Source organism: Cucumis melo, chromosome 10 (assembly GCF_025177605.1).
Source record: "Cucumis melo cultivar AY chromosome 10, USDA_Cmelo_AY_1.0, whole genome shotgun sequence".
NCBI classification, from domain to species: Eukaryota; Viridiplantae; Streptophyta; class Magnoliopsida; order Cucurbitales; family Cucurbitaceae; genus Cucumis; species Cucumis melo.
In genome coordinates, this window is record NC_066866.1 from 2155163 (window position 1) to 2164487 (window position 9325).

At 33.2% G+C, this 9325-nt stretch overlaps 1 protein-coding gene across 7 annotated transcripts; it reads right to left on the reverse strand.

Moving 5' to 3' along the window:
* Nucleotides 1–807: 807 nt before the first annotated feature.
* On the reverse strand, nucleotides 808–9038 carry LOC103489217 (inorganic pyrophosphatase TTM2). 7 transcript variants are annotated; one of them, XM_008448283.3, is made up of 12 exons: nucleotides 8718–9038; nucleotides 7139–7524; nucleotides 6316–6430; nucleotides 5775–5970; nucleotides 5591–5704; nucleotides 5309–5482; nucleotides 4161–4355; nucleotides 3112–3234; nucleotides 2924–3045; nucleotides 1844–1958; nucleotides 1460–1732; nucleotides 808–1371 (listed from the first exon to the last, which is right to left on the reverse strand). In XM_008448283.3, exons 2-12 carry the CDS (start codon nucleotides 7473–7475, stop codon nucleotides 1147–1149), a joined length of 1989 nt encoding a protein of 662 aa, XP_008446505.1. In that variant the 5' UTR covers nucleotides 7476–7524; nucleotides 8718–9038; the 3' UTR covers nucleotides 808–1146. The 7 variants fall into 7 exon arrangements, with proteins under 7 accessions (XP_008446505.1, XP_008446501.1, XP_050947066.1 ...); XM_008448279.3 differs by having other exon boundaries at nucleotides 1844–1961; XM_051091109.1 differs by having other exon boundaries at nucleotides 8689–9038.
* Between the last annotated feature and the right edge of the window lie 287 nt (nucleotides 9039–9325).

Genomic DNA, 9325 nt, shown 5'->3' on the forward strand with positions numbered 1-9325 from the left:
ATGAATTTTAAAGATTTTAGCATGTCTACTCTCAAATTCATTCCTAGTTTCAAAATGATTAATTTTAATCTATATACTTTTAAATAAATCTTAAATTTAGTTTCCAAATTAGTTGAACGTGTTGTCAAAATATCATTTATACGTCAACTTTGACAATATATTTACATGTTTTATTTTCTTGCATGAAAATGATTGTTATTATTTAATTAATTTTGATAAAAATTAATTAGTTTAATAAAAATAAAAGGGTTAAAATTGAAGAATGAAAATATATAATCAAGATAGTATTTTATCAAAATTAATTAATATAATGAAAATAGAATGATAAAATCAACTTGATGACTAAAAGTTTGATTTTTACGACAAAATCTAAATATAAATGGTTTGATTTTTGTTCATATTTTTTTACCACTTCCCTCGTCGAAAGGTCTGTTTTAGTAACTTAACAATGAAGTTTGTTTTAATTGGGCCTCAAAATATTTAAGATTGTTTGTTTTAGTATATAAATTTAGAAAAGGAAAATAATATTTTCTTTTATTTTAGTATCTATAGTTATAGAGTTATAAAATTAATATGAGAAAGTAACAACATCTGATGATTCCATAAAATTTACTGTAATTATAGGAACAGTCATGAGAAACATAAAACAAAGTTGAGAAATATAATAATTAGACCAGAAACCATTCATCCACCTGAAATGTGTATGATATGTGAGTAAAAACAAAAAAGATGCGAACGTAATCACAGTCCAATCGACCAAGATTGAAAGTTGGATTCTCGTAAAAAAATAGAAAAGAAGATTGAAGCTAGAGAAAGACTATTCCATTCTTTAAAGATAAATGTTATTAAGATGGTCTACCTTACCTACTGAAATGAATGAGCATCTCATTTTCCACAAACTGAAAGTAGTTTATTACACCCTTCTCAAATAGAACTCAAACTCAAAGAGAACCTTGAAAGCTCAAATTTTATCTGCCTTCAGAATCTCTCAACGACTAAAAGACTCAATCAGTTAAATCGATCCATTGTCTTTCCCGCGTCGAAGGGTGATGACTGCAACACAGTTTGTGGAAACCGAAGCAGAGGACAATAATAAAAAGGGAAAAAAATGCACTTCTAATCTGTGAATTAGTTGAGGAATAGGAATCAGTTACGACTTAAAAAGCTCTTGTATAAGACAATTCCTACACCACCCACAGCTAGAGTCAACAAGAGAGGAAGTGTAAGAGGCTCAGGATCGGGCATTATAGTTTTCTTCTTTGTTCTTACTTGACGGGATCTGTCCCCTGCGTTGTCACGTTCTCGGAGAAGATTGCTCAGGCAATCTAATTGGTGCATGACTTGCCGTTGCCCCCTCGAGATTCCTGATATCTGATAAGAGATCAACAAGCCAAGTAATATCTGAGCATATAACTAATGAACAGAAATAGCAGCATGACAGCTGAGCTGAGTCATTTACCTCATCCATTATAGGAGAATCCTTGACCAACTGAGAAAAGGATGAAGAACTTGGTATAATGGATCCAGTCAAGGAACCATTACCCAATCCAGAGACGAAATAGGAAGTCGGCACAGAGCCATTACAAGTTTCAGATTGGAGATTTATGTTCTGTTGGCTGGGAGAATTCCTCTTGAAGCTTAACTTTGAGTTCAACTCTTCAATTCGAGTTGTAAATTCATCCATCCGATCATTTAGAGATGAAATTTGTTCAGAAAGCTGAGTAATGGCTCCCTACGCAACACAATGGTTTACAAAAACCAAAGTAAGATAAAAATTGGAGAGGTAATATGTTTGAGTACCACAAACCAAACAACACTGGAATTCATATGAATGTGGATCTACCTGGTTTGCAAGCATTGCTTGAGACTCGGTATTTCTGTCAACAAATCTTTGGTTGTTGGAACCATATCCTGACAGCTTTTTCTCCCTTTGGGTTGTGTACGACTGAGATATGCCACTGCTGAATACAAGTATTGATGAATTAGATATAGCAAGAAACATATTTGTGATCGGGATTAATATCCAACAACCCCCCCACGAACATGCATGAAAAAGTAAAAACTGCATACAAAACAATGCAGGAATGGGACATGTTTTGAGGATTTTACAAATTTGACATAACAATAATTGTAAACGATAAACGTAATATCTATAATTAACATAGCTATATAATAAAAGGGTACACAAAGATAATAAAGAAGGCCGTTTTTCATGCCTTCATTTTCTATTTTTTATACATGGCATAGTAATTATCCTTTTGTCAATTAGAAGAGAGACAGCATAGTCAGTAAAGCGTCAGATTGCCAACCCATTATACTAGTTTCTTTTTGTACAGAGGGTTCAAATCTCTCATTCCGTTTCTTTCAATAACTTGGTATTTTTTTATAGCTGATAAAAGATGGGAAAATAAAAAACTTTAAGGAAGTAAATCTGCATTGGGTGAAGGGAAAAAAAAGTAAAGAACAAGAAGAAAGAAAGGAAGAGAGGAAACAGGCCAATGCAACAAAACCTACAAAAAACGAACAAAAAATTTGGGGGAAACAATCCTAAGCATACTGACATCCCAAGATTGTGGTTAAGCCGTTAAGCAAACTTGAACTTGTATTTTGTTTAATTTTAATGGATGAATCTGATGTTAACTTTAATGGAAAAGAAAGTAGTCAGCAGTGTACTGACATCCCAAGATGATTGCTTAAAATGGTTCTTTATGTTTCTAGAGAAAATAATCTACGCCACAGAATCACCACTCAGCCTTAAGCCTCAAAGAGAAGAGCCTTTACGCCTAAGACAGCAGCACATATAGCCTCTGCTAAATACGGTTCTTTCAAATATAAGCTAGAAAGTCCTATATTGACTAGAGGCTCACCAATGAATCTGATTCCTCAAATGGCTTATAGAACACTTGAACAAGAGAAGTCTAACCTTTTGAGATTCCTATTTCTCAAGGAAACTCTATCAGCAGAGGCTCTAGAGAGTGCTTCTTTGGGGCTTGAAACTAGATCCTCGTCAAGGCTGAGTTTAGACTTCAAATCATCTGGCAAGGCCTGCAGAATGATATGATAATGACAAAGAATTGATTACAAACAAATCAGTGTGCAAAGAATTCATACCATGACTTCATTTACAAGCTTTTCCAGTTGAATCTGTTCAATGTAGGTACGAGGAATGTAGGAACCATCCAAGCCCAGCTGCTCTGCTACATATTTTACAACTAGACGATCTTTTCCTTGAACCTGTTTCACCAAGAAGTAAGAGGTCCAATATACTTGACATACCAAGCCACCATCCACTAAGGCCATCAAGCAATTAATGAAAATCAGCATCTATGATTGAAATCATTTTATTAGATTTTTTTGTCTACGAGTTAAACCATATCTAGGACTGGGGATTCAAACCTATGACTTTTTTACCAAGGTTCGCCAACTTAACTAATTAAAGCTACTAACCATCTATATAAGTTTGTAGGACTAAAAATAGTCTACAGTATGAAAGTTGACAAGAAGTCGTAATCCTTAGAGCAAAACTACATCAAATAATTCAATCCAAGGTGTCAATAGTAACCACGATTGAATTAAGCATAAGGGATCCTAGGATGCCTTTAAAAAATAACCAGCACATGGTGCACAGTATCATAAAAATTTTCTTCTAGGAAGTTGTTGGTTTCACTTCGTCAAGTGGCCTTAAGTATTATGATACTGTATCCTCCTTGTGTTCCCATTATTATCTCTGAATGAATAATCACAAGGTTGAGGCACCACTCAAACAAAGCAACCCACGAAGGATAAAATTGTAAATACACTTTCCCTAAAATATACGGTGTTGTAATTCTTCCATCAGACAAAGACGGAAATACCATCATTAAACAAGTCCAAAAAATGTAATAACTAAAGAATGGACAAAAGAATAATTTTATGATTGAAGTTGGTAATAACATCAGCAGCCTAAAGAAATTAAATTTATGTCATTCATTTAATTTAGCCAATGAACAATCCATAAACTACTCAAGAAAAATGAGAAAGAAAAAAGGAAGAGTCTGATAACCACAAACAAATGCTATATGTTAGGTTATAAAGAAGAATAAAAAATTATACAGCTATCTCAACTAGAATAAACATCAATTAAGATATAGTGACACAACAAAACAACACTGTTCAATTACCTGAACATTCTGGCGGTTTAATTGTTCCAGCCAATCAATTTTCACACACACTCTGTGATCTGAGAATACATGGCTGCTTCTTTTAAGAATCGTTGCTATAGTGTATCCTAAGGCCATCAGTCCACCTAGAAGACGCACACTGACCTCAAAAGTTATTCTTGGAGAAATGATAAATGGATTATCGGTAACCCATTCCTGTAAGAGAGGATAGAGTGAAAGTTCAATAAAAATGTCATACAGTTTTCATCAAAATAGAATACTGATTACATTATATGAGAGTTAAAATAATACATGTTTTCTGATTTATTCTCTCTTCTGGGTTTATAAAGAACATTTGTTTTATGTTTTGGCAACATCTAAGCTACTAGTTCATACACAGATTGGTCTACAGAATATCAATCATCATCCGAGTACAAAACTAATTCACAGGTTTAGATGATAATCCCTGCATGTTCAACAATAACCAAACCATAAATGTAATATGGAATCCAAGCAAACTTATAGAAGAGCAACACTGTGTAGTTTCTCCTACAAGAAAAAATTACTGATCAACATATGCATATACAGTTTTTTTTTTCCACTAAGAAGTATACCACAAACTTCGTATATAGGAAATGAGTAGTAGATAAACTGAAATAAAGCATTCTTTAGTTAAAAGAATAAAACATGCCATGTTTTCCAATGAAACCATACTGTTTGGTCTTAAAACATTTTCTGGTCGCACACCATAAGAAAGGGCATATAATCACTCCGACAATTTCAATATAAAGGTCAGCCTCCTCAATATGGACATTTTATTTAGCAAAAAAATCTGGAGATAATCAGTACCTAGACACAAGCTAGAAAGCAAACACCAACTAATTAGATTAGCCTTCAGAAATTTATGATATAGAACACATCAGGAACCATAGAAAAATTCAGTACAAAACTTTCTCTCTCTCTTTTTTTTTTTACTCATAAAAGGGGCGACAGAAGACTAAAAAAGTAATCTAACAAGTCTTTAAGCTATATGTCTCAATGTATTAGTTGAAAAGCATCCCTATCCTTCGAACATGTTTATGGTCCATCAATTTCCCAACACCTTTGTGACAATAAGTAGAAAACACTAAGATAAAGCCAGGGATACAAGAAAATACTCAGTGAACAACCTCAAACATAAGACTGTATTTTCCTTCTTTATTGCGCATCCTTAGATATGATTGACAAGACTCTGGATCTTCACCTGGTGGCAACAGATATATGTCATATGTCTGCTCCTTATGTTCTGTATGATCTTCAGCTAACACAGCCTTAATTTGATCCACTGAAATCTTTCTCGCTGACTACAAAGTGAAAAATGGGTTGTCAAGTAGAAAAAGTTCGCAAGCAAAATGACATTTCGGTAATTCTTGTTACTAGTGCTTAAAAAGTATAAGGGCCAAAGGAATAACCTTCAATATGTAGGTGGGACTTTGAAATCCTGTAAAGGGATTAAACTTGTTGATGATTTTTATATGTGCAGTTTCGAGATCTGGTTCGATAAAAGCCTTGTACATTGGATACACCTGCGGAAAAAAGGTTTACTTGATAACTCTGGAAAAACCATAATAAAATGCTTAGCAGGAGAGAACAAACTGTTTCAGAAATTTGATGAATAATTTCTTCTGGTTCTTGGCCAGCACGTTGGATGTCACGTAACACCCGTTTCACAAGATCAAAGTGCACTCCACCTCTAACAGATACTCGAAGGTCCAATAGTGGCCGCAACCTTTCACTTAAAGCGTAAATTCCCTCGATGATCACGATCCTTGAGCTGGGAACCTCAACTGTCCTGTAGTGAAAGCAAAGGACGAGAAAATGTTGTAAAATGTATCCCGGGTTTTTTCTTTTACCTATTCTTTTGAGCTCTCTGGTTCTTTTTTTCCTTCTGAGTGGGGGGAGTCTTAAAGAAACTGAAAATTAACCCACAAATTAGAAGGAAAAAGAACTCAAGCCTCAAATATCTATCAACGAGATCTCATTTCATGTCGATTCGCAAAACCAGACAAACTTTCATAAAAACTAGATGGGTAATGATCAAATCCTTCACAATAAGTCCCATTTAAAACTCTTATTACTCGTCGTATGCTTTGTTTAATATAAAAAGTAAGCCCATATACTGAGAGGATAAACCAACCTGTATCCAATTCTGGAACTTGATTTGAAATCATAAATTGGGACCTGAACTTGCTTCCCTGCTTTTAGATCTTGGACATTCTGGAGCAAGGTGTCATAGTCAGTCAAACGTGGATCTGAAATGGAACGACAAGGAAACCAGTTAAAGTTTTACCCATGCCTCCCAAGTTAAATTGTCCAGCCTTATTTAACCAATGTCAAGTAAATTGGTACAAAGAGATGCAACTAGCTGGGTAATTTCAAATCGGTGTCTAGTTGCAAAAATATCACCCTAATACATTACCCAAGCACTATCTAATCTTCATGCTGACAGTGAAATGACATTTTTTCCAGAGAACCACTCAGAAAACAGCTAGCAAGGATAACAGGTTTTCTTTTTTTTTTTTTAAAGAAAAGACAAAGCATATGTCAACATTTGATTGTCACAATAATCATGAACATTTTTTACTTAGCTCCAAAGATATGAATAATTCATAAAATAATCATGCAAAGGAATTACCAGAGGTCAAACTCATTCCAAAATCACAAAGATTTATTTGTTTTTTACTCCACAAGGATTCTATTATAGGTACCCTTCTGATGTCATAATCATGAAGTCACACAAATAGCTTTCCTTCTACAACAGAATCATTTATCTATAATCCATTTGAAACAGAATTCGACACCTACGTTCAATTCAATCATTTAGCTAAGAAAACTAATAAACATATCTCTGGACAATGTTGATTAAACACTAGATTTCATTTTCAAGAACTACTTAGAGATCATTAATGAGGTATCAGCAGGATAGTTCACCAAATACTGAAGAAACTAAAGGTGATTACCATCAAAGTTGCCATCAACAATTCGACTTGCATCATTATAGTCATCCATTGATATGATAGCAATACTCGGCATAAAGTTCATTATCTTTTCTGTAAAAACTGTTTTACCAGCCCCAGAAGGACCGGCTAAACCAACCAATATTATTCCATCATTCTTCTGTGCTAGCAACTGGCAGGCACGAATAACTATGAAGAACCCTTTCTCAAATGACAAAGGATCTTGGATTGAAACAACTTCATAGCGATCAGAATCCTTTCTCTTAATCAATCTCACTTGATCTTTCAAAAGACCAGCCCGTTTCTGATGAGATTCAGAACCAGAATGATCTTGAGCCATTAAACTGGGATGCTACTTTACTCACAAAAATGCAGCAAGATAAATAGATCTGTTAATAACCAAAAAGAAAAAAGAAATTAATCATGAAAAACACTTCATATGCAAGAAAAAAATAAGCGATTGAATTATAGAGTACTGCCATACAAAAGAATCAATCTCTATGCAAAATGAAGGAATCAAACAGAATTTCAAAATCCACCACTTAAATTATTAGTAGAGTACCGTATTATAGAGTACTGCTACATTTTTGTTTATGCGTATCAGATTTTTGTAATGACAATATGCTAAACTGCAAAATGACACTTCGGGCAAAGAATATTGCAACAGGGAAAAGTGAAAAAGAAAATAACAATAACAATAATAATAATAATAAACCGTCTTCAATAAAGGAAAATACTTCTCATCATCTTGAAAATATTTCAATTTTTTCTTCAGTAGAATCTTGAGTTTATTGATGAAAGTACATTTTCCAACCACAGAAAAATGATTGAGGCGAAATTCAGACAATCTAACAAAAATTCCAGAAAACAAATGAAGCAGCTGAATACCTGGCACAAGAGGATATAATTGATGAGCATAAGTATTTTCATTCATATTTTTAAAAAAATAAAAAATAAAAAACTCCGTAAAAGATGAAGGCGACTTATTCGACTTATCTTCTTGAAGTTAAAAAGAATAAAATACTCGGTTGTCATTGAATTGTATAATTCTCTTGAAAACAAGCTAACGAAGTGAGAAGAAAAAAAATGTACAAAGGTCAAGTTAAAGACTTACCTGCAATTTCTTCTCCAAAACCACATTAAAACGAAACAGAGCAATCAAAATGCAATCCAAGTAAAATCAAACCAAACGAGAATTGAACAAAAATTACAAAAATTCCCCACTCCAATGACAAAAATACGTCGAAACAAATCAAAATAAGAATGACCCAGAAAGCAAATTAACAGAAAAAAAAAGGTCCCAGAAAACGAAATCACACAATAACAAAAACCAATCATAATGACTCTGCTTTAACTTACAACCAGTCATTTGAGTACGACGGAATGTACCCAGCCAAGAAACGGACTCGATAAACGAGAAAAATGAAAGAAAATAAAAAAAGAGGAAAGGATTGGAAAAACAAATCAGAACCCATTAATCAGGACAACGAAGATAACAAAAGCGGAATAGAATTTACTAAAAAAGGGAAAGAAGATCAGTGGAAAGGCAATACCGGTTGGCATTTGATTCAAAAAGACTCACCGGTCGAGAGTGAGTATTTGTGATCACAAGTGAGCAAAGCCGCAGTTTAGAAGGATAAATATATTTTTCATCTTTGTAAGGTCGGTTATATAATGTTTTTGGGTTTGGCTTTAAAAGTCTTTTCTTCCTATATAGAAAGAAGAAGCAAGTAAGCAAGCAAAGCAATTACAAAATACAAAATTGTGGGATTTTTTTTTTTCCCTTTGGTTCTTTGTGTTCTTAATTTTTCGTTTCTTCTCTTTATTTTGAGTTTTGGGAAGTGCGAATTCCAGAGAATCTGCAGACGCTCTTCAAGGAAAAGCGAGAAAAGGACTTCAGAGGAGAGGAAAACTGGGAGAAAGCCTATTTCTTTTTTCCTTTTTTATATATAATTATAATATTCATTTTTTTCTTTTTTTCTTTTTTCCTTTTTTATTTTTTACTCTATAATTCAATAATTATAATAATTATTATTTTTAAATTTCTAGGGTCTTTTAATATATTTATATTTTTGTTATATTTATAAATATTTTAATAAATTTTATAATAATTTATCGTTAAATAATTGGAAGGAATGTATTTTGATAAAGAATTAACATAATATCTTTTCTTTTATTGATATTAATGGC

What these genes read in the sequence shown, in the direction of transcription:
- LOC103489217 (XM_008448279.3), bottom strand. Translation starts at nt 7,475, where the DNA reads ATGGCTCAAGATCATTCTGGTTCTGAATCTCATCAGAAACGGGCTGGT. An exon ending in AATACAGTCTTATGTTTGAG is followed by an intron (nt 4,356 to 5,308) that starts GTTGTTCACTGA and finishes CCTCTCTTACAG; the next exon opens with GAATGGGTTACCGATAATCC. An exon ending in ATTCTCCTATAATGGATGAG is followed by an intron (nt 1,372 to 1,459) that starts GTAAATGACTCA and finishes ATCTCTTATCAG; the next exon opens with ATATCAGGAATCTCGAGGGG.